This window comes from Cololabis saira, chromosome 3 (assembly GCF_033807715.1).
Source record: "Cololabis saira isolate AMF1-May2022 chromosome 3, fColSai1.1, whole genome shotgun sequence".
In the NCBI taxonomy this organism is placed as follows: Eukaryota; Metazoa; Chordata; class Actinopteri; order Beloniformes; family Belonidae; genus Cololabis; species Cololabis saira.
The window spans coordinates 4,598,958-4,625,794 of record NC_084589.1 but is presented as its reverse complement, the minus strand read 5'-3'; the positions used below and the strand labels follow the sequence as shown (position 1 = coordinate 4,625,794).

Genomic DNA, 26,837 nt, shown 5'->3' with positions numbered 1-26,837 from the left:
CCCAGAATGGCAACCAAGATGAACCACCTTGGGCCCCTGAGCAAGGCCTTAACCCGTGTGTCTCAGTCGCTTTAGATAAAAGCATCTAATAAATCTAATAAATAAATGACAGAAGTAGTAGTAGTTGTAGTAGTAGTAATCTCCATAAATTAACATATACATTTAAGTAGAATGCTCTCCTAAACATTGTTCTGTTTGGTTAACATCTGTTTGTTTATTGTAGTTTAATCGCGGTGTGTAGACTCACATGCTCCATCAGTTCCTTGACCATGCCATTCCACTGGCCTGTGTTTTCATCTTGGGCACCGTATTTTCCATCTTCCACCAAGTGAACCTCATAAGTGAAGCCCAGGATACTGGCCAGCTCTCTCAGTAGATCTATACAATAGCCTTCAAAGCGGTCATTCCCATACAGTGGCTTGTCAGACTTCTTGAACATCACATATGGCTCTTCCTGTTGGGAAAAATAGTAGAAGGAATGAGCCTCTAGCAATTTCACCTGTTTAGAATGTTTATCTGAGAAGGCATTTGACATGCATCATAATTCTAAAAACCTAAAAACACAGTTCCTTGTCTAATAAAGCAATTGTAAATATTACTCTGTGCTTGTGCTGTGCATTTGCTCTATCATGCACAAGTAAGATGGGTAAAAAGGGAAGTTTTTAAAAGTATAAATAATCCCCCATATCAATTAATCTGTGTTTCTCTCAGGCACAACAGACTGGCCTTGCTCCCCGCTTTTTGGATACCACAGGCTTTGTGAAAAAGATAAGATATGCTGATCACCGGACACAAAGAGAGAGCAAGAGCTGGCATATCCCCTTTGTTCATATGAACAGCTGGGGAGATTACTAATGCCTTTTTTCAATCTGTTTCCTCTCTGCCTGTGGTGTACTGAACAGCTTATTTGCCATGTCCTTTTCCTCTCCTCCATTCAAGCTTCAATCCCTACTTGTTTTCTTTGCCTGCTTCCTCTCCACATTTCCTCTGCTCCATATACCATCGGTACTCATTGCTCTAGACATCTATTCTCGCAGCATGCTCCTCATTTCTCTGACTTTCTTGTCTCTGTGAATCAAATAAATGCTACAATATATATCAAACCAGGGATTATTCAGTCCACAACTATGCCAAAACTAATAAAATAAACTAATCCAATAAGATAGAATGTTCTAACTATTTAGACACATTTTGCTGTTTGAATTTTTAACAGTCTGCATGCCATGTAATGTTTCTATGAAGAGAAAACAAGGGTGACAAGAAAAACAATTGTCTCTTCAGCATAAAAGCAGTTAGATGTAGAATGTAACAGTCACTGCACAGCTCTCATTCTTCAGTGTAATTTCTACCATCACAACTACTATCTGTGGTTGGAAATGGAATTTTGTTGCCCAGAGTACTTTCTATCATTGAGGTCAGAATTACAGGCAAACGTAAAACAAATTATATAATGTAATGTACAGCTTTCAGTTGTGTCATCCTTATCAAAATGTGTGTGTAAATATAAAGTATATCGACCAAACCACCACAAAAATAGTGAGTGGATCTTTTTTGTCACTAGTGTGACAGATCAAATTCAGGGAAAGTGTGGAAGCAGGCAAATGATATCAGTGTGGCAAAACCCAGGACGTCCATAGACATGTTTTTTTTGGCTACATGTACAGTAGTCAGCCCATCATTGCCCCTATTTGCCTCAAAGAAAGATAGTAAGATAAGATAAGATAAGAAATCCTTTAATAGTCCCACAGAGGGGAAATTTCCAGATTACAGCAGCAAAGGGGATAGTGCAAAACACAAGAGGCATCAATATCACACAATAATAATAAAAACACTATAAACAGTATATACAATAATAATAATAAGAAGAAGGAGAATAAAAATAGTAATAAGAAATACTAGTATATAAAAAGAATAACAGATGGATATTTGCAGATGTTATTTACATAATTGCACGTTGCAGAGAATGATATTGCACATTATTTTCCAGTATGTATATTTATTGTCAGGTTGTATGTGGTCTACTGTGAGCAGTGCTGGTTGTGTAGTCTCACAGCTGCAGGAAGGAAGGACCTTCTGTAGCTCCTTCACACATCTAGGGTGAAGGAGCCTGTCGCTGAAAGAGCTCTCCAGCGCTCTGAAGGTGTCCTTCATGGGGTGGGAGTCCTTCTCCATCATGGATGACAGCTTAGCCATCATCCTCCTCTCTCCCACCACCTGAACTGTGTCCAGAGAGCAGCCCACGACAGAGCCGGCCCTTTTGAGGGTTTTGTCCAGCCTCCTTCTGTCTGCAGCTGTGATGTTGCTGCCCCAGCAGACCACTCCATAAAAAATGGCTGATGCCACCACAGTGTCATAAAATGTTTTCAGGAGTGTTTCCTGCACACCAAAGGCCCTCAGTCTCCTGAGCAGATAGAGTCTGCTCTGGCCTTTTTTATGGAGTGCAGAGGAATTAGTAGTCCAGTCCAGTTTATTGTTGAGGTGAACACCCAGGTACTTATAAGATGTCACCATCTCAATGTCCTTTCCCTGGATGTTCACCGGTGTCGGGGGGGATTTGTTACACCTGCGGAAATCCACCACCAGTTCTTTAGTTTTCCCCGCGTTGATCTGGAGGTGGTTCTGCAGGCACCAGTCCACAAAGTCCTGGGACAGTTCTCTGTACTCGCTATCATCTTCATCTGTGATGAGGCTGACGATAGCAGAGTCGTCAGAGAACTTTTGTAGGTGACAGGTTGGTGAGTTGTAGGAGAAGTCAGCAGTGTAGAGAATGAAGAGGAATGGCGCCAGGACCGTTCCCTGCGGGGCCCCCATACTGCAGACGACCCTGTCCGATGTGTGGTCCCGTGTCCTCACATACTGTGGAAGGTTGGTGAGGTAATCCAGAATCCAGGATGTAAGGTGACTGTCAACCCCTGCATTCTCCAGCTTGTCTCCCAGAAGTAGGGAAATAGAAATAGAAATAAAGGACGCCCCGATTTCAGCAGCGCAGGAGCCAAAAAAAAGTCCCAAAACTTCTAAACTGCAGAAAAATGCGTTTATTTTATATGAAAAAAACATGTTCTTTAATAGCATTGAACTTGCATGACTGTACAGACAGACAACCATACTAGCAACTGAAATATCCTCCTATGCTACGTATGTCCACATCAGCCCAGATGTATAATATAACTACAGTTGAAGAATATGGTGTAAAAGTTAAATTATTTCAATAATTCAACTAGAGTATGGTGTAAAATTTAATTTATTTCGATAATTCAACTAGAATATGGTGTAAAAGTGAACTTATTTCAATAATTCAACTAGAATATGGTGTAAAAGTTAATTTATTTCAATAATTCAACTAGAATTTGGTGTAAAAGTGAACTTATTTCAATAATTCAACTAGAATATGATGTAAAAGTTAATTCATTTCAATAATTCAACTAGAATATGGTGTAAAAGTTAATTCATTTCAATAATTCAACTAGAATATGGTGTAAAGGTTAATTTATCTCAATAATTCAACTTAAAAGGTGAAACTAATATATTACCTAATCTTATTACATTCAATGCAAGATATGTTGAACCTTTGTTATAATTTTGATGATGGAATTGTTTATTGATTTCATAAAATATTCTCTAATTTGTTTTTTATTCAGGGTTTTCATAAACTGTGAGCCATAAGAGCAGCGTCTTGCTGGTTCAGGAAACTGCTGCACGCAGTGATGGACACTGGTTGATTTATGGTTCCGCGTTGCACCAACGCAGAGCTTACGGGGTAGGATACTTGGGAACGCGAACGTACAGTACGCGTCGCCGCGTACTCACCGCCGTAGGCTACGCCGTCGATTTAACGCGGAACCATAAATCATGTTTAACGCGAGCACGCGTTTTCTTTTCGTCTTTTTACCTGAGCAAACAAATAAACTGATGGTGCAATGCTTGCTTATGCACCCTCGTAGAACCGGGCCTGGCATAATATATGTCCGTATTGGTTCAATACGGAACTTTTAATTCCCAACTCCTACCTGGAAGTGAAGCCCGTCCTCCCCGCAGCGCTGTCTGATCTGGGCACAGACGCAGCAGGTCCTGTGGTCCCGCCACAAAGATTTAGCTGGCCTTAATGTTTCCTGTGTTTTATTTTATTCATTATTGATAAATTTACTGTTGAGGTGTGTGTGTGACAGACGTGTGTATGGGGGTTAGTGAAAATACGGGACAAATCGCGTCCCGTATTAGTTCAACACGGGACGCAACATTTTTTTCTCAAATAAAGGACAATTCCGTATTTTACGGGACGGGTGGCAACCCTACCCAGAAGTGCCGGCTGGATGGTGTTGAACGCACTGGAGAAATCAAAGAACATGATCCTCACAGTGATCCCAGGTTTTTCCAGGTGAGACAGGGCACGATGTAGCATGAAGATGACGGCGTCATCCACCCCAATGCCAGGTTGGTATGCAAACTGTAGTGGGTCCATCGCTGGGCTCACCATGGGGCGGAGATGTTGGAGGAGCAGCCGCTCCAGGGCCTTCATCAGGTGGGATGTCAAAGCCACCGGCCTGAAGCTGCTGAGGTCCTTGGGGTGCGGGTTCTTGGGCACAGGTACCACGCAGGATGTCTTCCATAGTGGTGGTACCCTCCCCAGCCTCAGGCTCAGGTTGAACAGGTGTCCAACAATCCCGGACAGCTGGTCTGCACAGGACTTCAGGAGCCTGGAGCTAACGCCGTCTGGACCCGCAGCCTTACTCGCGTTCATCTTCCTGAGCTGATTCCTCACCTGGTGGGTTGTGAGGGACAAGCTGGAGCAGGGGGGGGGGGGTGTATCAGAGGTAGTGGAGGGGGGTGGGGGGGGGTAGAGCAGAGGGCAGGGAGAGTGGAGGGGGGTGGGGGGGGTAGAGCAGAGTGCAGGAACAGTGGAGGGGGGTGGGGGGGTAGAGCAGAGTGTAGGAACAGCGGGGGGTCGGCTGTGGGATGAGCTTTGTTGTGTGTGGGGTGGAGGGGGTGGAGGTGGAGGTGGAGCTGGAGGTGAAGGTGTCGATGACAGTGGGGGGGCTGTTGTTGAACTGAAGGAGGAGGAGGGGGAGGTGGGGTGTCCTGTAGTGGCAGAAGAAAGGGGTTGCAGCAGTGTGAACTGGGTTGCGGGAGAGGGGGGGGGTGGGGGGAGGGGGGTAGAATACTGATCAAATCTATTGAAAAACAAATTTAGATCGTTCACCCACTGTTGGTCCCCCACAGCCTGGGAGTCTGGTTTCTTGTGGCCTGGGAGTCTGGTTTCTTGTGGCCAGAGATGGTTTTTAAGCCTCTCCAAACTCCTATGATGTTGTTTTGCTGCAGTTGTTCCTCCATCTTTCTTCTGTAGCAGTTCTTCCCCTCCCTGATCCTCCTCCTTAGTTCCTTCTGAGCAGTCCTCAGCTCCTCTTTATTTCCTGATCTAAAGGGCCTCTTCTTCTCCTTCAGGAGAGCCTTTATGCTTGGATTAATCCAGGGTTTGTTGTTGGAAAAACACCTTACCGTCCTGGTGGGTATGGTGTTATCCACACAGAAGTTGATGTAGTCTGTAATACAGTCAGTGAGACCATCAATGTCGTCCCCATGAGGGTCACAGAGTTCCTCCCACACAGTTGTGTTAAAACAGTCCTGCAGAGCTTCTTCAGCTTCGCTGGACCATCTCTTCACTCTGCGGGAGACAGCTGGTTCCCTGTGCACCAGGGGTCTGTACACAGGCTAGAGATTAACCAGGTTGTGGTCGGATCTGCCCAGCGGGGGGAGTGGTGATGTGGTGTATGCCTCCTTGGTGTTGGCATAAAAAAGGTCCAGTATTTTATTGTCCCGGGTGCAGCATGTTACATACTGAGTGAAAGTTGGCAGAGTGGTATTAAGAGATACGTGATTGAAGTCCCTAGAGATCAGAATGAGAGCCTGTGGGTGTTGTGTCTGCAGCCTGCTGGTGACTGAGTTCAGGGCATCACATGCTGCATCACCATTAGCAGAAGGGGGAATATATGCAGCCATCACGATAACGTGCGTAAATTCCCGCTGCAGATAATATGGCCTCATACTAACAGCCAGCAGCTCAATGTCCCTGCTGCACTGTTGTTCTTTCACAGTGATGTGCCCGGGTTTGCACCACTTCTCATTCACAAACACCGCTAGGCCCCCTCCTTTCCTTTTACCGCTCTCTCGTCCGATCCGCCCGCACCAACTTAAATCCGTCCAGCTCCACCACCGTGTCCTGGGTCGCCGCAGTGAGCCAGGTTTCTGAGTACACCATTACGCTGCACTCCCGGTACTCCCGCTGATGCCGGGTCAGCGCCGCCAGCTCATCCATCTTGTTAGGGAGAGATCTTACATTCCCCATTAATACAGACGGGAGAACAGGTCTATATTTCCTCCTCCTGATGCGGCGTTGAGCTCCGGCACGGCATCCCCGTCTCCTCCTCTTGATCTCGGGGGGAACGTCGGGTCTTTCATGGGGCGGCAGCAGCGCGGTGTTGCGGAGCGCCAACAGCTGATCCCTGCTGTAAACAATAGGACTGCTTGCGGGACCCCCGGACACGGACGTAAAAAGCAAAAAAAGTAATAAAAACGTTGAGATCAAAACGGCTGTTTTGGTCTCCATGGTGCAGAGTAGTATATAATATTTAAACACTTACAAAAAAAATAACAAGATTACAGATTAAAGTAGAAAAAAGAGGAAAAAGCTCAAAGGTGAGCAGGAGCTGCTGTAACAAGCTGCCACTCACGCAGCGCCATCTTACACAGTCAGTTTGACATTACAGAAAGTCAAGCTTTAGTCTATTTAATGTGTAAAAATGACAGCTTTTCACTTTTCAACCAATGCAAAACATTTGTTTAGACAACTGCAAAGTTTTCTTCTAAAAGTATTTTCACTTCAGCTTTACTTGAGAGTAAACATAGATTATCTTCTTGCATTCTAATGGAGTTGGTGACTCATTTTGAGACCTGACAACCTCATCACAGCAAAGATTGCATGTAGTATACTAAAGGGCTGGAGTCCGACACATTCTTGAATGCTAGTTAATCACAAACTAGTACCATCTTCCTGCTGCTTATTAATTAGCATAATTAATATCCCATAATTAAAATCCCAGCCCCGCTACCTTCATATAAGACGGCAGAAAAGGTGCATCCTCATGTTTGTTCAAAGATGTTTTTTTGTTTGTTTGTTTGTTTGTTTGTTAGTTTTTTAAGATGCAGCAATATAGGTAATTTAAGCTGAAGTAAAGCAAAGGACTCATGCAGAAAAATCAACATTTCTCTACACCAACAAAAATGAATGCTACCAGAGGCAGATGTATCTGCTAAACCAGGAAGCAAGAACACACAGAGGCACACGTCGAGCACTGGAGATCTGCAACAAAAACCACAAACGGGACACGAAACCGACACGGAGCCGACCAAAACACGAGCAGCAATCGACCCAAATCTCGATATCCGATCACAGTCTGAGCTAAGCTACCGCTAACTAACCCCAAAAACTACAGAGCAAGCATGCAGGTGAACAAGCCAGTGTGTATGTCTATGTGTGTGTGTGCGTTTATGTATATGTCTGTGTGTGTGTATGTATGTGTGTGTATGTATATGTCTGTGTGGTTATGTGTGTGTATGTGTGTGTGTGTATGTGTTTGTATGTATATGTCTGTGTGGCTGTGTGTGTGTGTGTGTATGTGTGGCTATGTGTTTGTATGTTCCGTGTGTATATGTGTATGAGTGGCTGTATGTGTGTGTTTGTAGACAAAGAGGTAAAGGAAAGGGCCAGAGCAGATAGGAAAGCATACATAGAAAATATCGCACAGGAAGCTGAAACAGCAGCCTCAAAACAGGACATGGGCACACTCTACAAGCTTACAAAGTCACTAACCAATGGATTCCGATCAACCGACATTCCAACCCGAGGTCAAAATGGAAAAGTGGCGGCAAAAGAAGAGGAAAAACTACGGTGTTGGAAAGATCACTTTCAAAGGGTACTTAATGGAGAGGACCCACAAACGGAGGCAACCATTACACCAGCGGTAGAAATGTTGAATATAGATACCGGACCACCAAATATCGAGGAGGTAAGGAGTGCTATAAAGACACTGAAGAGCGGAAAGGCACCAGGCATAGATCAGGTCCACCCGGAAATGCTGAAAGTAGAGGAACACCTTACAGCAACCATCCTTACCAAAGTTCTTGGAGACATCTGGACTTCGGAAGAAACACCACTCTCCTGGAAAACTGGCCTCATCGTTAAGCTACCAAAGAAGGGAGATCTGTCCAATTGCAATAACTGGAGGGGAATTATGCTGTTACCAATCACCAGCAAAATTCTCAGTCGCATTATTTTAAACAGAATAAATGATACAGTTGACCACCTTCTCCGGAAAGAACAGGCAGGGTTTCGAAAAGGAAGATCCTGCATGGACCATATTTTCACACTGCGGCAGATAATGGAGCAAAGCAATGAATGGAACGCAACCATCTACGCCAACTTTATTGACTTTGCTAAAGCCTTCGATAGTATAAATCACTCAGCACTATGGCGAATTCTCAGCCACTATGGGATCCCTGATAAGATCATTGCGGTAATTAAGATGCTATACAGAGACTTTAACGCTAGAGTAATATGTGGTTGCAACCTCACAGAGGAAATATTTATCAAAACCGGAGTCAAACAAGGTTGCTTGCTATCCCCACTACTTTTCTCACTATGCATAGACTGGCTCATGGAAGAGACCACGAAAGAAAATAAAAGAGGAATAACATGGACATTTACAGATACTCTGGAAGATATCGATTATGCAGACGACATTGCCTTGCTAGCCCATCGCCACCAGGACATCCAAAGTAAAACAGAAGACTTAGTAACTTTTGGCAAACAAATCAGTCTCAACATAAACACAGACAAAACCAAACTGATGAAGCTACACCCCAAATCGGTCCAACCCCTCATCATCAACAACAACACAGTGGAGGAAGTTTAGGAATTCACCTATCTTGGTAGCAAGATCACAACAGCCACAGCCCCCCACCCGAGCCCCCCCAGCCACCCCCCCACCGCCATGAGGTAACCCCTCCAATAGACCCCCAAGGCCCCTCCCGGCCAGGGACGGGGCCCCACGGCCCCACCCACCGCCCCCCAGGGGCCACCAGAGGCCCGCATCCCAGCCCAAGCCGACCCCCAACCCCAAGGGCTACGAGATCACCACCCCCCCGCCCCCACTAGGTAATGAAGCCTATAATCAGGGACCAGAGAGAATGCAATTCAGCCGAATGTTGTTCAGTGGAGGCAGACATTATCTGACTACTAATATGGTCTGATAGAAGATTCCTAAAGTGGTTAATACATAAACTGGACTTTTGTTTCCAATTCACTAGAATGGTTTTCTTTGCAATACATAAGGCAGTAAGAACCCGGTGTATCCGGTTAGATTCCATTTGAATATCTCCCAGGTGACCTAATATACATATCGTGGGGCACACTGGGATTCTGTAGTTGATCCATGTGGATAAATCCTCACAAATCGCCGTCCAGAACTTCCGTACCGGTGTACAAAACCATAAAGTATGCATATAATTATCAGGGGTGTTCTCTGTGCACTGTGAACAGATATTAGAGGTGACAAAGCCCATCTGGAACATCCTTTGTCCTGTATAATGTATCCTATTTATATATTCTATATATCTATATTCTATCTATCTTAATTGGTAAAGAGACCTTTTGATATTTCTTTTCTGTTACTTGTTTTCTAAAATATCTTGTGTTGCTATGCAATTTGGCACTTTGGACTACGTTCACACTGCAGGCCTTAATGCTCAATTCCGATTTTTTCCCATATCCGATTTTTTTGTGTGGCTGTTCACATTATTTTTTAAAATGTGTCCTATATCAGACTCGAGTGTGAACGGGTCCCAGCCCTGAACTGACCCGCATGCGCAGAGGAACAATAACAAAGATGTCACACGCAGCACGCCGTCATACGGCGGTAAACATGGAGGCAACATAAGCGTACATGGGTATATTGTAATGTATGTATAGCATAAGCCAACGAAACTGTGAGCAAGTGTTAATGAAGAGGAGAAGGAGGAGAAAGAAAGCCGCATTTTTAATAATGGCTTTTTGTGGAGCGATGGCTGCCTCGTCTGTAGAGAGGTGTGTGTGGATGCGGACTCGGAGTCAGGAGTGGTGGGATCACGTCCTTCTGTAGCCACGCTTGTACATTTCTTTTGATATGCTCTCAAATACGGACCGGTTACCATAAGACCCCTCTAATTTAGCTTGTATAGTAGTGTCCCCCCAAATACTTATAAGGTCCAAGACCTCACTGTCCCTCCACTGATTAGCTCCGAACTTTTCCGATCGCTTCCGAGTGACTCCCGCCCCCGCCAGCGCAGTATTATGACAACGGTCGCTCTCAAGTGACGTCAAAGTCGCATTAATTCCGACCTGGCTGTTCACACAGATCGCATTGCAAAACATCAGACCTGTATCCGATTTAGAACCACATATGGAAGCGACCTGAATCTGATTTGAAAAGGTCAGATTCCATGTGACTTGTGCTGTTCACACTGTCATAAACAAATCAGATCTGAGTCACATATGAGCAAAAAATTGGGTCACTTGGGAACTGCAGTGTGAACGTAGTCTTAGAGGATAATCTCATAATCTGAAACATTACACAGGTTAAATATTATTAAGGGCACAAGCACCGAGGGTGCGAGGACCCTATTGTATCTGTAATGTTTATTGGGGCCCAAGCACTGAAAGTGCAAGGACCCTATTGTATCTGTAGTGTTTATTATTGGGGCCCGGGCACTGAGGGTGCTAGGATCTTATTGTATGTGCAATGTTTATTAGGGCCCGAGCAATGAGAGTGCAAGGACCCTATTGTATCTGTAGTGTTTATTATTGTTATTGCTATAATTATTACTGACTCTGCCCTGCGATGGACTGGTGACTTGTCCAGGATGAACCCCTGCCTCTCGCCTGAAAATTAGCTGGGATAGGCTCCAGCAGACCCCCGTGACCCTGCAAAGGATATAGTGGGTATAGATAATGGATGGATGGATGGATGGATGGATGGATGGATGGATTACTGACTCTTGGATCGTAGTTTGTCAGTGAAAAAAGTTCTGTTGAGTCTGTAAATTAGCTGCCAACTTCTGAGAAGCAGCCGCCCGTTCTTGTGTTGACTGCTTGCTAGAGTAGTTTTCATGCTTTGTGGCAAAGTGACGGCTGATATTGTACTCTTTGAAAACCGCAACGGCTTCTTGGCATATCAGACATACAGCTGTTTATTGGACTTGAGTGAAAAAGTATTTTGATGTCCACTCCTTATCAAATACTTAGCACTCACTGTCCACTTTCCTTCTCTTTGATCTGCTCATTTTTACAGAAGGGCTCCAAAGGCAACCTGAAATGAAATGAAATACGCGCCACTCCAGCAACGGTCAATGTGTTTGAGTGCGCACACGCCATCTATTGGGAAAATGTAGGCATCGCAGGGAAAGGGGAAAATGAACAAAGGTTTTCACTATAATTTGGATTAAAAAGCCTAACGTGTGGCCCGGGGGCCGTAGTTTGCCCAAGTCTGGCCTAGAGCAATTTCTGTTGTAATAGACACTATATAAATACATTTGAATTGAACTGAATTGAAAGGAGCGACATCTTTTGATGGAGGTATGTATTAAACAGGTCATTTTGTAAAAATGAATGATATATATTTATACAAATTAGTGTATAGTTGTGGCAGAGTGGAGGGGCAGCCACTCAGCTGATTGGCTGCCCGGGCACCCTGCGGCTTCATAAAGAGCGGCTGCACACCAGCAAGAGGTGTCTGCTGAAGGTTCTGCCGGTGCACGTGTGTCTGGGTGGAAGAATAAAGGAGTGCCTGCACTAAACCCTGTGTCCTCTGTCCTGTCGGGTGACCCCCGTAGCACTAGCCCTGCTACAATAGTATAAAAAATAAATAAAGACATATACTTGGGATATGTGTTTTGATGTTGTTGTTTTTTCTTTATGTGGTGGAATGCCCACCTGTATTGTTTTCTTCTCTTTTTTCTTGTTTTTTTACATGTTCGAAATAAACAAAAACGAACAACTACGTAGAAATGAAGCACATACTAAAGAAAGGATTTACTTTAGTGTTGTCGCACTAGACATAGGGCATGGCAAACAATAGCGGATCACCTGAATGCGTAAATACCCTAAAATACACATTTTCTAACCACTACTCATAATGGCAAAAATCCTATAATCATAACATTCAAGGATTTACCTGCCATTTGCTCAAATTAACAACTTTAAACTTATAAATGAACAGTGGAAGTCTGTAATGTAATGTGTGAATCTGTGTGAAGTTGACACCGGGTCAATGGTGTCACTGTCACCAAGACCTTCTTTCAGGAGCACTTTGCACCTCGGGGGCATGATCACCTCCTTTCTTGTATGGATACATGTTCTTCAAGAACCTATAAAAATCAAGTGCCGGGTACCCCAAGGTTCGATTTAAGGCCCAATAATTTTTAATTTATATATGCTTCCGCTTGGGGACGTTATCAGGAGGCACAGCATCAATTTGAATAGTTATACTGACGATACACAACTGTATATCGCCGTGTCTCCTAAAGACACAAAACCAATTGATACCCTTCTTAACTGTATCTTAGATATAAAGTCATAGATGGCAGAGAACTTTCTACAGCTCAACCAGGACAAAACAGAAGTTTTAATTATTGGTCCTGAAGCCAAGAGAGAGAAACTTTTACCAAAACTATAAGATTTTAAACCATCACATTGTGTAAAGAACCTGGGTGTTATTTTTGACACTGAGCTGAATTTAATTTCTCATATCAAAAACACAACAAAAATAGGTTTTTATCCCCTTAAAACATAGCCAGAGTCCGCCCATTTCTCTCTTGGGCAAACACGGAGGTGCTGATGCTTTTATCTCCAGTCTTATTGATTATTGTAACGCCCTGCTTTCTGGTCTTCACAAAAAGAGCATTTTTAGTCTCCAATTATTACAAAACTCAGCTGCACATGTGCTGATGAAGACTAGAAGGCGGGCTCAAATTACACCAGTTTCAGAATCATTGCATTGGCGTGTGCTTCAGGATCTATTTTAAGGTTCTCTTATTAGTTTTTAAATCTCTTAACGGTCTTGGGGCTTCTTATCTGTCTGATCTGCTTTTACCCTATAAACCCTGGCGGACCCTGAGGTCCTCTGGCACCGGCCTTTTAATCATTCCTAAAGTCAGAACCATAACCCACGGTGAGGCATAATTTCATTACTACGACGCAACGTCTGTGGAATTGGCTTTTAGCTGATTCCTTTTAGTCTTTCTTGTATACCCTTGTTTTAACTAGCCGTTCTTGTTGTTTTAATCAAGGTTTTTTGGTCTCATGGTTTTAAGTGGTTCTTATTCTTGCACCTTGATGTCTTGCTTTCTAGACCTACTTTTAGGATTTTAGGTTTTATGTTATACTTTTAAACTCATTTAGTGTGTATTTTAACTTCATAGCCTACCATATCCTGCTTTCTTTTAGCTTTTTTTTTTTGGGGGGGGGTTGCTCTTATTTACCGTAATAACATAAAAGTCACTGCCCTCACTGTCCCGCATCACGCCTCTTTGAATGCATAGCTGTACAACTCACCGGCCCCAAACCCACCATCATTGTTACCATCTACAGGCCTCCAAAACCCTCGGCTGTTTTCCTCATATTCTCATCACTACTCACATCTGTGTGTGCAATGTCCCCCACTGTCATCCCCCTTGGTGATTTCAAAATCCACATTGACAATCCATCCAATATCCTTGCCAACGACTTCACATCACTCCTGGACTGTCTCGGTATCACTCAACATGTCAACCTCCCAACCCACAATAAAGGCCACATACTCGACTTAATTTGCTGTACAGATATCACTCCCAACAACCTTGACATCACGGATATCCCCATTTCAGCTCTAAAATCAACATTATTCACCAACAACTGGCCTTATCCTGCACCACATCAAACGATCCAACCTAGATGATCACCACCGGCCAACCTCTCACCAGCTACCTCTCCGACTTCACCCCAGTATCAGAACACACAATCTCTGAAGTCATCTGCAAAGCCAAACCCATCACCTGTCAGCTTGATCCTCTTCCCACCTCCCTCGTCAAAGCCTGTTTGCCATCCATTTCTCTCATGATTATTATTATTTTTGATAGCAGCTTAAAGTTTGACAAGCAAATTGACAGGACCGGTTTTTATCAGTTACGGGTTTTAACAAAAGTAAAGCAATTTCCGTGCAGACTTGGAAAAAAACATTCATGCTTTTAGATGCTCGAGAATTGACTATTGTAATGCTTTGTATGTTGGTGTCTCCAAGTCTTCTCTTAGCCGTCTTCAGCTTGTTCAGAATGCCGCTGCACGCTTTTTAACTAATACTCAACGTCACAAACACATCACCCCGGTTTTATTTGCTCTTCACTGGCTTCCTGTTTCTTTTAGAATTGATTTTAAAATGTTAATCTTTGTTTTTAAAGCCCTCAATGGGCTTGCCCCTCTTTATTTATGTGAACATGTGCATTTTCAGAACTCCACTAGAGGCCTACGGTCCTCAAATGAGCTCCTGCTGGAAGTCCCTAGAACAAGGACTAAACTCTGGGGTGATCGGGCCTTCCCGGTTGCTGGACCCAGACTCTGGAATAAGCTGCCCCCAGAAATGCGCACCATGACTAATTTTTGGGTTTTTAAATCCAGACTGAAAACCTATTTATTTAGACTGGCTTTTAATACACAGTATTGATGTGAAATATTCTTCATTTCATTTTAATGGTTTTATTATGTCGTTTTTAAATTGTTTTGTTTTAATGTGGATTTTAATGGAAAGCACTTTGGTCACCCTGTGTGTTGTAAAGGGCTTTATAAATAAACATTGATTGATTGATTGATTGATTGATGATCACTAATATAATTAACTCCTCCCTCACCACTGGCACTGTACCCCCCACTCTCAAACTGGCTGCTATCAAACCCATCCTGAAAAAACCTGGTGCTGACCCAACTGACCTCAACCTCTACTGGCTCATCTCCAACCCCCTTCATCTCCAAAACACTTGAAAGGGTGGTTGCCGCACAACTACAGTCCCACCTTGACACAAACAACCTCCATGAACATTTCCAATCCGGCTTCCGTCCTAAACACAGCACTGAAACAGCCCTGGTCAAAATCACTAATGACCTCCTCCGTGCAGCTGACTCTGGACTACTCACCATCCTCATTCTCCTGGACCTCAGCGCAGCATTCGATACCATCTCCCACACACTACTCCTGGACCGCCTGGCTGGCATTGGGATCACTGGTGTCGCACTCCGCTGGTTCACATCATACCTCACTGACCGCCAACAGTTGGTACTAATAAGGGACCACAAGTCCGGGTATTCAGGTGTTTCACTGGGTGTCCCCCAGGGGTCAGTCTTGGGACCACTCCTTTTCATTATCTACCTCCTCCCCCCTTGACACAATCCTCCGTCATCATGGGATCCATTTCCATTGCTATGCCGATGACACACAGGTCTACATGTCCTCCAAACCCACCACCGCCACTGCCTCGAAGACATCCGGAGCTGGATGAGCAGGAACTTCCTAAATCTGAACGGCAACAAAACTGAGGCCCTGCTCATTGCCTCCAAATCCTCAATCACCAAATCTCAACACACCCCAGTCCCACCTATATTCATTGACAGATTCCCTGTACCCTTCTCCTCCCAAGTCAAAAGCCTCGGCTTCATCTTGGACAGCACCCTCTCATTTTCACCTCGCATTCAAAACATCACCCCGTCTGCCTTCTTCCACCTCTGCAACATCTCCAGACTACGCCCATCACTGTCGCAATCCAGCACCGAAATTCTGGTTCACGCCTTTGTCACCTCCCGCATCGGCTACTGCAATGCCCTCCTCACCGGACTCCCCAACAAACTCATTAACAGACTAAAAATCATCCAGAACTCGGCCGCCCGGATTATCACCCGCACCAAGTCATCTGACCACATCACCCGTTCTCATCCAACTTCACTGGCTCCTGGTACAACACCGCATCCACTACAAAAACCTCCTCCTCACTTACAAAGCTCTCCACCATCTTGCCCCCACTTACCTCTCTGACCTCCTCCAAGAATACAGCCCCCCCCCCCCCCCCGCACCCTCCGCTCAAACTCTGCTGGACTACTTACCATCCCCACATCACGCCTTAGTACCATGGGTGCCCGAGCCTTCAGCTGCTCGGCACCTAGGCTATGGAACTCTTTCCCCCCCAGACATAAGACTTTCAGACTCCATCGTAACCTTCAAATCCAAACTCAAAACTCAACTTTTCAAACTGGCTTACTGCCTCTGAATGTACACTGTCTCTGTGGCCAATATTGGTTAATGTTGTTTGGATTAATACTGCTTGTTGTCATTTTATGCTTTTAGTTGTTTTAGTTGTTTCCCTGCATCAACACAATTCAATTTTCAATTAAATTTTATTTATATAGCGTCTAATACAACAGAGTTGTCTCTAGACGCTTTACAGAGACCCATACCCAGAACATGACCCCCGAGCAGTTATTACATAAACAATGGCAGGTAAAAACTCCCCTAGTGGGAGAAAAACCTTAAGCCAAACAGTGGCAAGGAAAAACTCCCCTTTAGGAGGGAAGAAACCTTGAGCAGGACCAGGCTCATCAACACACCTGATTCTAATTAACGGTCATCACCACCTTGTCATCAAAGTCTGGATAGTTCTGTTGTTGACCAAGCTCCTTGTATCACGGTTTGATAAAAAAAAGGGGACACATCTAAAACATGCAGGACACCGGCCCTCGAGGACCGACTTGGACACCCCTGGTTTAGAAGTAGGGAGTTTAGTCATAAGTATGTAGAAAGTGTGTTGAGAGGGCATAGTATCAAATTGATGTAGTGACTGTCTGACAAAATCTCTGATTTGGAAAAATCAAAATAAATGACTAAAGGGAAGACTGAATTTCCTGTAGTTGTGCAAATTATGGAAAGTAGTTATTAATATAAAAGTCCTCAACTGTGGACAAGCCCCTTTCCACCCAGCATGCAAACACTCTGTTCAGCAAACCTGGTTTAAAGTTAGGGTTTCGACATATAGGAGCATACAGTATATGGAAAGATCCTTGAGACCCAGCACAGCTCTGATGTTTTTCAGAATCCTGTATGAATTTCACAAAATAAAATAATATTTAAACAATTTGCCAGACAGATTTAAATTGGAAAATAGAATGGTTGCGAGGGACGCTCCAGTAAGCAATAGAGTAGCATGGGATTCGATTGCTGGCCAACAGGGGCAGCAGGAGCCTTCTTGTTCGGACACCGCCGGAGTATGATTCCAAAATACCCAGGCTTTGGCATTACAAGGCCAGTAATAACGTCGAAAAACCAGTAGGCCAAGACCACCAGCAGACCAGGGTTTCTGCAAGTGCAATTTGGAAATGCGATGGGCTTTGTCAGCCCAGATAAAAGGGATAATTACGGAGTCCAACTGAGAAATGTGGAAAATGTGGAGAAATATGGGGGGCACTATCATCTTAATATTATTAACACATCCAATTAGAGAAATGGGGAGGAGTTTCCATCTTTCTATCATACACTTAAGTTTGTCAATCTCTTTGTCATGGCTCACAGAGGTTCTGAGGGACCAAAGAGCTGGATTTAGGGCAGCAGAAAGAAAGTGGCGCAAATCCAAAGAGCACACTTACTTGTCTGAGTACCCACCAAAAACTTAAATTTTCCACATCCAGCTTAAAGGCTGCCAAGGTATCCTTTTACCAGAACAAAATCCAAAATGCTCCCACATCCCGACAACTGTTCATGGTGTTTAGGTGTCTGTCCCCACCACCTGCTCAACCATCTACTGCGTTGTCTGCAGAACAGTTTGCTTCCTACTTTACTGAAAAGATTGCTACTATCAGTAACCGATTCTCAAAGCCTGACCATCTGTGCCCACTCCTACCGGCTACTGGTGCCTCTCTCTGCTCCTTCCAGTCTCTAAATGAGGATGAAGTTTTTAAACTTTTAGTCGGCTCAAACCAATGACCTGTCATCTTGATCCTGTTTCTACTGACATCCTGCAGAGCATTTTACCTACTGTCAAATCTGCAATAACCCTCAGCATCAACTCCTGTCTTAAATCTGGCATCTTTCCCTGTCTTCAAACAAGCTTGGGTCAACCCACTGCTGAAAAAAAAAAACAACAATAAACTACCGGCCGGTCTCACTGCTCCTCAAGACTGAGCTTATTGTCTGTCCAGCCAGTCAGTCCTTATGTCCTCAGATAAGCGTGCAGCTGGATTCCACCACACTTGTGCCCATGTCTTCTGCTAGGAATATTGGTTTCATATTAGACAGCTAACAGGTTTATATGTTCTTTGTCGTGGCTGTGAATGGAGGAATGTTTGTACCATGTACCGCTCCACACTGGGGGGGTCTGACACCAGGGACCAACTCCTGGGGGTGGAGCGTGGCCTTGGCCCGGGCTTGGGGGACCAAGCCCCCGTGTCCTGGTGTGGCCTGTGGGGAAGCTGGGTGCCTATCAGTACCACTGGCCCTGCCTCCTGTCCTCATGCTCTTCTCCTCCTCCTGCTGCTCCTCGACTTGACTAACCCACACATTCACTTACATCAGAGGGGTTGGGGAAGCCAGGGCATCGGGGATGCTGTCTCACATGTCCCGGGACTGCCTGCTCCTTAGTTTTTAGTAACATCTTAGACATCTCTACAGATGGACACCCCCCAAGCACACTGAATGGGTGTCCATTGTCTAGCCTGGGATTGGGACCTTTTGCTGTTGGGCTTATCCAGATGGCTCCTTGTTAATGGGTTCTTGTGCTCCATGCCTGTCTCGGCTTCCCCCCGCTGCCATTGCAGCCTGGCATTTGACTGTGGGGTTCCTGCTTCCATCGGGGCAGGTGCTGGCCTGCCGGTGTTGTCTGTTGGGGTGGCCTTTCGCTGGGTTGGGGTTATGGGCCTGGAAGGTGTGGACCTCTTGGCCCCGGGATAGGCCTATGCCGGGGGGGCTGGGTCCTGGTCCATCACCGTGGGTTCCCTGGGACTTCCTCCCGTGGTCATGGGGGCTCCACCCAGGGCTTCTCTCTGTCGCCTGCTGGGAGTGGGTGGGGCTTGCTGGTGGGGGGTTTCCTCCTGTCCCTCTTCTGGTCCTCTGTGGAGCTGCTGTGGGCCTGGGTTCGGGTTTCTTCCTTGTCGGCTTCTGGTCTCTCGGGTGGCGTGGTTGTACCCTCCCTCCTCCACTCTTGATGCAGTTCAGGTAAAGCCTTGTTTTCAATGTGCACACACAGATTTACATAGACATATACACCTGCTCACTCACCTACATGCTCACCCCACAGTTTTGGGGACAGATAATCACAGTAGCCTAACTTGTTGTTGCTGGTACCTTTGAGTATTAGAAAAAAAAAGGAGGGAAGAAACCTTGAGCAGGACCTGGCTCATAAGGGTAGGCCAGCTGGGCAGAGCAGGAAAAGAGAAAACAGACAGAGAGAATGAAGAACAGAGAGATGAGAGACACAGACACAATGGCTAACTGGTGCAATACAGGGATGACTATATAAACAGCTGTAGACAGCAGGCACTGAGGTGGTCAGAGGTGGGGGGCAGGCCAGGATGTCAGCACAGCAGACATCTACACAGACAGGTGGAAGCAAGCAGTGGGATGATCAGAGGGGGGGACTGCAGGTCAGCACGCAGCTCCCGAAGCTCCAGCCTGCAAAGATACACAGAAGAAAAAAAAGGCGGGGGCGCAGACCAGCACAACAAACTACAAGGACGATGGACAAAAATGATGGCTATGAGATACTTATAATAAATAAAAAATAGAAGAGGAGAAGAGAAGAAGGGTGAGGGGCAGCGCCCAGTGGATCATGTTGGTGCCCCCTTGCAGCATAGGCCTATAGCAGCATATCTACCACGAAGCTATGTTTGAGACTAACTATTATAGTCTTGTTCTATAGCTGTAGCTATGATTACTGACTCTAACACGCTAAAGTTTACACTAACTAGAGGTTTACTTACACTAACTAGAAGTTTACTGAACACTAACTATAGGCTTTTCTAAAAAGAAAGGTTTTAAGTTTGGTTTTAAAGGTGGAGGTGGTGTCAACCTCCTTAACCCAGATTGGAAGTTGGTTCCATAGTAATGGTGCCTGATAGCAGAACGCCTGCCCTCCAAATCTACATTTGGATACTCTAGGAAGTACTAGTAAACCTGCAATCTGGGAACAGAGAGGTCTGTTAGGAACATAAGGTACTATCAGGTCTTGCAAATATTGCGGAGCTAAGGCGTTTTGGGCTTTATACGCAAGTAATAAAATTTTGAATTGGATTCTGAATTTTACGGATAGCCAATGGAGCGAAGCTAACACTGGACAGACATGGTCTCTCTTGCTGATTCCTGTCAGCACTCGGGCTGCTGCATTTTGGATCAGCTGGAGCCTATTCAGCAAATTACTTGGACATCCTGCTAATAACACATTACAGTAATCTAGTCTATAAGATACAAACGCATGAACTAGGTTTTCTGCATCACTCTGCGAGAGGATTTTCCTAATCCTTGCGGTATTATGGAGATGGAAAATTATATTTTACAAACCTGATTAATATATGGTTTAAATGACAAATCCTGGTCGGAAACAACACCAAGGCTTCTTACAGTAGCACTGGAAGCCATCACAACACCATCTAATCCCTTCCTAAGATGCTGTGGACCAAAAATGATAACCTCTGTTTTATCTGAATTTTGAAGCAAGAAATTTCCAGACATCCAGTCCTTGATGTCCCTCCATTAGTTCCTAATTTTTAAGATATTATGGAGATGGAAAAAACGCTGTTTAACAAACCTGATTAAAATGCGGTTTAAACAACAAATCCTGATCGAAGATAACCCCAAACTTTCTCACAGTTGTGCTGTAATAATATATATGGGTGATAACAATTTACTTCCAGGCTGCATGCAGGAACTGTTCAAGCCAAGAGGGGGCAAACACGACCTCAGGGGAACATTGCTGTTCCCCTGAGGTCGAACAGTTAGAACAAATACAAAGGGCAGATGTTTATCCCTTTTAGGAGTAAAACTCTGGAATTCATTAGACAACGACCTTAAATACGCAAACACAATAAAAGCATATACGGTAAGCTATTATTCAAAGCAATGGTAATGGACACTTATATAGAAGCAGAATTAGCAAACAAAGAACTATGCGTGTAGGTGTGTGTGCCTGTGTGTGGGTATGTACCGGTATGAACATATGCATGAATAATATGTAGGATTTGATGTATAGACACGATACACATGCATGAGATGAAATGACAACCTAAATTGGTTTTGTCGGTTTCTTTAGCATCTTTTCACTTTCTGTTTTCAGAGCTATCATTATTATTACTATTATTACAGTTATTACAGCTATTATTATTATTATTATTATTAACAACATTATTATTATTATTTTGTGTAGCCTCATGATACTTAATTTGTTCTTTTTGCATATTCTATTATGTTAAAAGGTGGGCAAGATAAGCTTTATGCTTCAAGCCCAGACCTTTTCCGTCAAAATAAGCACCATGATGACCAAAGAAAAACCTGTAAATGTTTATTATCTTGCTTATTGATTTTTTATGCTTATAATTGACCGAAATAAAGATTAACTAACTAACTAAATAATTACATCATGTTTTTGTACTGAATCCCACAGAAAATGATGAGAAGCTGGATGAAAGAGCTCATCAATTAGTTGTAACAAACCCGATTATTGTCAGCCCCCCGCCCCCTTTTGTTCGCTGCTCACTGCCATGACACATTTTCCCATGAATAAATCCTGATATGGCAATTACAACTTCAGAGTTTTTGCTAATTACTGCAATCCAGTCACTCCACGGCATGTATGGGAGGAAAAGAGGCCTGCAATAAATAATGACAACCCACAATTCACTTCATATTGTTACTTTTACAAATGCATCCTTAATAACAGGGTTATTAGTGGCTTTCATTTTCTATATTTCCAAACATCGTCATGCCTGTCACATAATTATATGTCTGTATCTTTTGCTAACACACATTTAGATGTATAAAAACATCCAGTGATAATCACAGAAGCTTTGTAAGGTGTGTAGATTCGATGACATTCAACTTTATTGTCATTGCACATGTACAGTATGAGGAAACACAATTCAAAATGCAAAATATACAGTATCTACAAGATGTAAAAACAAAATATGTGCAGGTAAAGGCAGTACTATAGACATAATTTACAATAGTGTGTACAGATGAATGCACTATGAGCATAAACGTATTGTACAGATGGATTTGTGCAATAAATCTATGTGTACTAAGCAGACTACAAACATTATTTACAGACATATGTAGAACACAGTTACCTATACAAAACAGTGCAGTAAACCTTAAAATTGTTCATAAAATCAGTCGGGGGCACAGTTCCATTTGGAGACAGCTGCAGGAAAAAAGATCACTCTCTGAGTCCTGCTGGTTTGAGCGCTAAGGTTCCTGCAGTGCCCCCCGGAGGGCAGGAGGTTGAATAGTCTATCTGCAAGAAGGAAGGGTCTTTCAGAATGCAACAAATTCAGTCCACACAGCGTTTCCTCTGGATGTCTTCGAGGGCAGGAAGTAGTGTTACTATGTTACGTTGGGCAGTTTTATCTCAACTGTACACTGGTAGAAGTTTACCAGGAAGGGTGAAGACAGGTGGTTCTTCTTCAGTGTTTTCAAGAAGAAGAGGCGCTGGTGAGCCTCCTTTAACAGGCTAGAGGTATTGGTGGTCCAAGATGTGTGTCCCTAGAAACTTGTGGCTGAATACATATTCAATATGGTTATTGAACATATTGATTGTATATACAGTAAGTGTGGATACGGTCATGCATGCCTCAAAAGTCTGTTTCATGGTCCAACTCTGAGGTGCAGATGTTCATAAACCTGGTGCTGAGGAGAGAATTAAAAAGGGATCTAGACGAGGAGATAAGGAACGACCAGATCTACCAGGAGCTCTGTCTCTTCAAAGCTGCTCACGGCTACCAACGGACTTTTCAGCAGCGCCGAGACAAACTAAAAAAAAATAATTAAAAAGCGCTGCTCGGTGGCGCAGCACAAGCGGCTCATTTACTGAGGCTACGGACCTCCCGCAGCAGTCGCTGGTTCAAATCCCGGCCTGTGCACCTTTGCTGCATGTCATCCCCATTCTCTCTCTCTCCCCCCTTCCTGTCTGTAACTTGAATAAAGGGCCACTAGAGCCACAAAAGATCTTAAAGAAAAAAAAAAAGCGTTGCCGCTTGAAGCCTTCTCACTCTAATTTTTTTACTTGATATCGAACACAAGTCACAGACCCAGCAGCACATCTATCATCTCAGTGTTGTCTTCTTCGTTTAGATCACACGATCAAATACATCACAGCAGCTTCGCTCCAACCTCCTACTTCTGCTCCAGATGCTGAATTGTTATGGAAAAGAAACTAGGCCGAGTTGAGTCGAGCCGAGCTGAGATGAGCTGAGTAGGGACTAGTGGAAAAGTGCAATTTGTCTCTTCTTTCCTGCTCTTTTATGTTCCACTCTTTCCTGGTTTTTCACATTTCACAGAATGTTATTTTTTCTAGGGATCAATAACATAGTTAGACTGTCAAGAGGGTTGGTTAAGAAAACACGCTCACACACAGCAATGCATATGCAAAATAAACCCTCTGTTGTAAGGCAAGGCAAGTTTATTTGTATAGCACAATTCAGAAAGGTGATTCAAAGTGCTTTACAAAGACATTAAAAGATAAATAGCATGATTTGAAGTTACTCGGGCCAGTCTTATTCAGTTTATACATGCAGCCATTGGGAAGTATAATCTGGAACCACAGCATAAATGTTCATTACTATGCTCAATTCAATTCAATTTATATAGCATCTAATACAACAAAAGTTGTCTCTAGCCGCTTTCCAGAGACCCAGAACATGAACATGAACCCTCGAGCAATTATTATATAAACAATGGCAGGTAAAAACTCCCCTAGTGGGAGAAAAGCCTTAAGCCAAACAGTGACAAGAAAAACTCCCCTTTAGGAGGGAAGAAACCTTGAGCAGGACCAGGCTCATAAGGGGGGACCCTCCTGCCGGAGGCCACACTGGGGTTATTGTTTATCTTCCCAAACACCTTAAGAAACAGATTAGATGATTTTGCACTATTTTTTAATAACTTTGAATCAACTTTGAGATCAAGGTTTTCAGAATTCAGTGTTTTTCAGTACCAGCCTGTGACTATCACTGTCTGCTACAAAGAGGATTGTGATGGCCACAGCCACACAGGCCAGTTGAAGAGGGTAATATCCTACACACTAGGCCCTCATTACTTTAAGCACACAGGTTAATTTTATTTGCAGTCAGCCACACCCCAAACAATTCAATTAAACATTAAGGTTTAGTTTATTTGATATATAATTTGTTTGTTTATAACCTTACACTGTTTAAATAGAGTGCACATGTTTCTTCATTGTAAGGTTATAGTTCATTTCTTCTGTTTATACTAATCTTTATTTCCTTGTTTTGAGTTACCATGCTGGTGGAGGAGTTACCTTTCCTGGTGAGGCAAAAGGCGTGGCCAAGGGTGGAGGACTGCTAAATCCTGTGGCATGCCCATTAAGCCATACCATGTGCTGTTATGTTAGAGGGGGGATTTGGGGTTTAGTTGGTTTCCTTTTGTATTAGTTGTACTTGTTGTCCATTTTGGTTTCCCCTTGTGTGTTATTTGGTTTGGCCAAGCCACTATATATGTTCCCTTCTGTGTCATTATAGGAGAGTCAGTTTTTGTTTAGTTGGTGTCTTGTTATGTTGCTAATAGTTTCAGGGTAGTTCTGGTTTGTTGACCTCTTTAATAAACCTGGATAATGAGTTTTGGTTTATATATAAATTTTTGTAGTAATAAAACCCCTTTTTTTTAAACCAACTCCTGTTCTCCTCCTTGCTGACTGCTTGGTCCCTAACAAGGATATATGGACCCAAGAAAAAAGATTTACTCTGACCTATTATTTGGTCAATATTGATCAACCTTATTATATTTCATAAGGTTTAATTATAGGCTTGTTTAATAGGTACAGTATCATATAACCTGAAAAAAATTCTTGAAATGTGAATGGACATCCATCCATTTTCTATACCTGCTTTAATGTGAATGGACATTCTTTTACAAAGAGTTAAAAGGGGATTCAGACTCATGAATTATCCCTGCTTCAAGCAACTCCTGCAAGTGTTTGCGGACTGCATCCACATCCTGAGGATGGATAGGTCTGGCACGCTGTTTAAATGGGGTTTCATGTCCAGTGTGTTTGTGTCAATCAGAACTTGCTGATCAGTGTGGCCACCATGATTTGGAACCACCAAAGCAAGGGTGGATACATTCACTTCTTTCCCCACAAAGTCTGGTGGGGAGGTCACACACACCTCAACATAACCCAGATAGGGCACTTCTTGGCCATTCGCGCCTTTGATTTCAGAGTCAAAGTTTTGATGGGTTGGACAGCCAAGTGCTGGAACGGATTGTAGTGACTTGAGACCCTGAGTCAAGTAAGCAAAATATTGAGTGGCCTGATATTTTTACATTTGCAGTGACTTTGTCTCCAACAAGCCTGTTGGGAATGCTTGCAGGGAAATCAGTTTCTTTCAGTTCAACCCTCTTTGCTGTGGGACTTTGTTAAATATCATCAGCTCCTAAGCGCCCTGCCATTACTGTATGCCGTTACTGGTAGTTTAAAGATGGATTTTGTGATTTCATCCATTTACTCCTGAAACTATTTCTTCTTGAAAGCCACCAGAGAAGGATTTGGTGCTTGGTTAAAAGAATGTGAGATATGACCATCTGCTCCACATTTGAAGCAGTATCCTGGGCAAAGCAGAGCACCAGACTTGGGGTGTGCTTTAAACTGTTTTCCAGACTGTGCTGGCCCTCTCTGGAACTTGCCTTTATTATGCAGATAAAAGCTTGTCTGCATGGGGGTTAACCCTTGGAAGTGAGTAGAGGTCAAAGCAGACAGTTGACTCTGCATCTGAGTCACAAGCTTCTTCAACTGCTCAAACGCTGAAGGCTGCTCAGCCTCATTACAAGAACAAGCACTATGCACATGTGAAGCACATATGCTTTAGAAGTAACAGGGGTCAGCTTGACTGTACTGAGATGATGCTTCATGCCACTGGATTTGGCTGCTTGCTTGTGCTCCCCAACACGAAGCAGTAGCAGTAATTCTGCAAAGGAGGGAGGTTGGTCTTGATTTTGCTCCAACTGCAGATCACTGTGGAGGGAGTTATCCCAACATCCCCAACATAATTGCTTGAACAGATGGTGATTCAGTTCAGTGACTCAGTGACAGGGACACCACTTCTTTTCATGGCTGTGTTCAAGATGACCTGAAGACGATGGAGATACTCAGAAGGCTTTTCCACAAAATTCTGCAGAGTACTCAGAAACTTGGCAAAACACTCATCACCATCTGCCACAGTGCTAAAAACTGAATCTAATGACGCTTTTGCACTGGTACCACCTCAGCTCGGTTCTACCCGTTTTGCGCTTTCGCACTAAGGCTGAGACGAGTAGAGCCGCTCCAAGTCGATACTTTTTTCTGTAACCATTTCAGTGAGGTTCTGAAAGCGGGCTGAGCAGGGACTATTTCTGACGTCACCACCTCCTCGCCACCGATTGGTCGGGGGGCGGGGACGTCACCACCCTCCGCGCCTCTGATTGGTCGGGGGGCGGGGCCGTCAGACGTTTGAATCAGGAAGCGGAAGTCAGCGCGAGGGGACTCGC

At 44.0% G+C, this 26,837-nt stretch overlaps 1 protein-coding gene across 1 annotated transcript in view; it reads right to left on the bottom strand.

The window, feature by feature from the left end:
- grik2 (glutamate receptor, ionotropic, kainate 2) overlaps nt 1-26,837 on the bottom strand; it is a 540,292-nt gene that overhangs the window by 151,779 nt on the left and 361,676 nt on the right. The window contains exon 11 of the mRNA XM_061715437.1: nt 248-454. Within this exon, the coding sequence (XP_061571421.1) occupies nt 248-454 (207 nt within the window). The remainder of the gene's footprint in view (nt 1-247; nt 455-26,837) is intronic.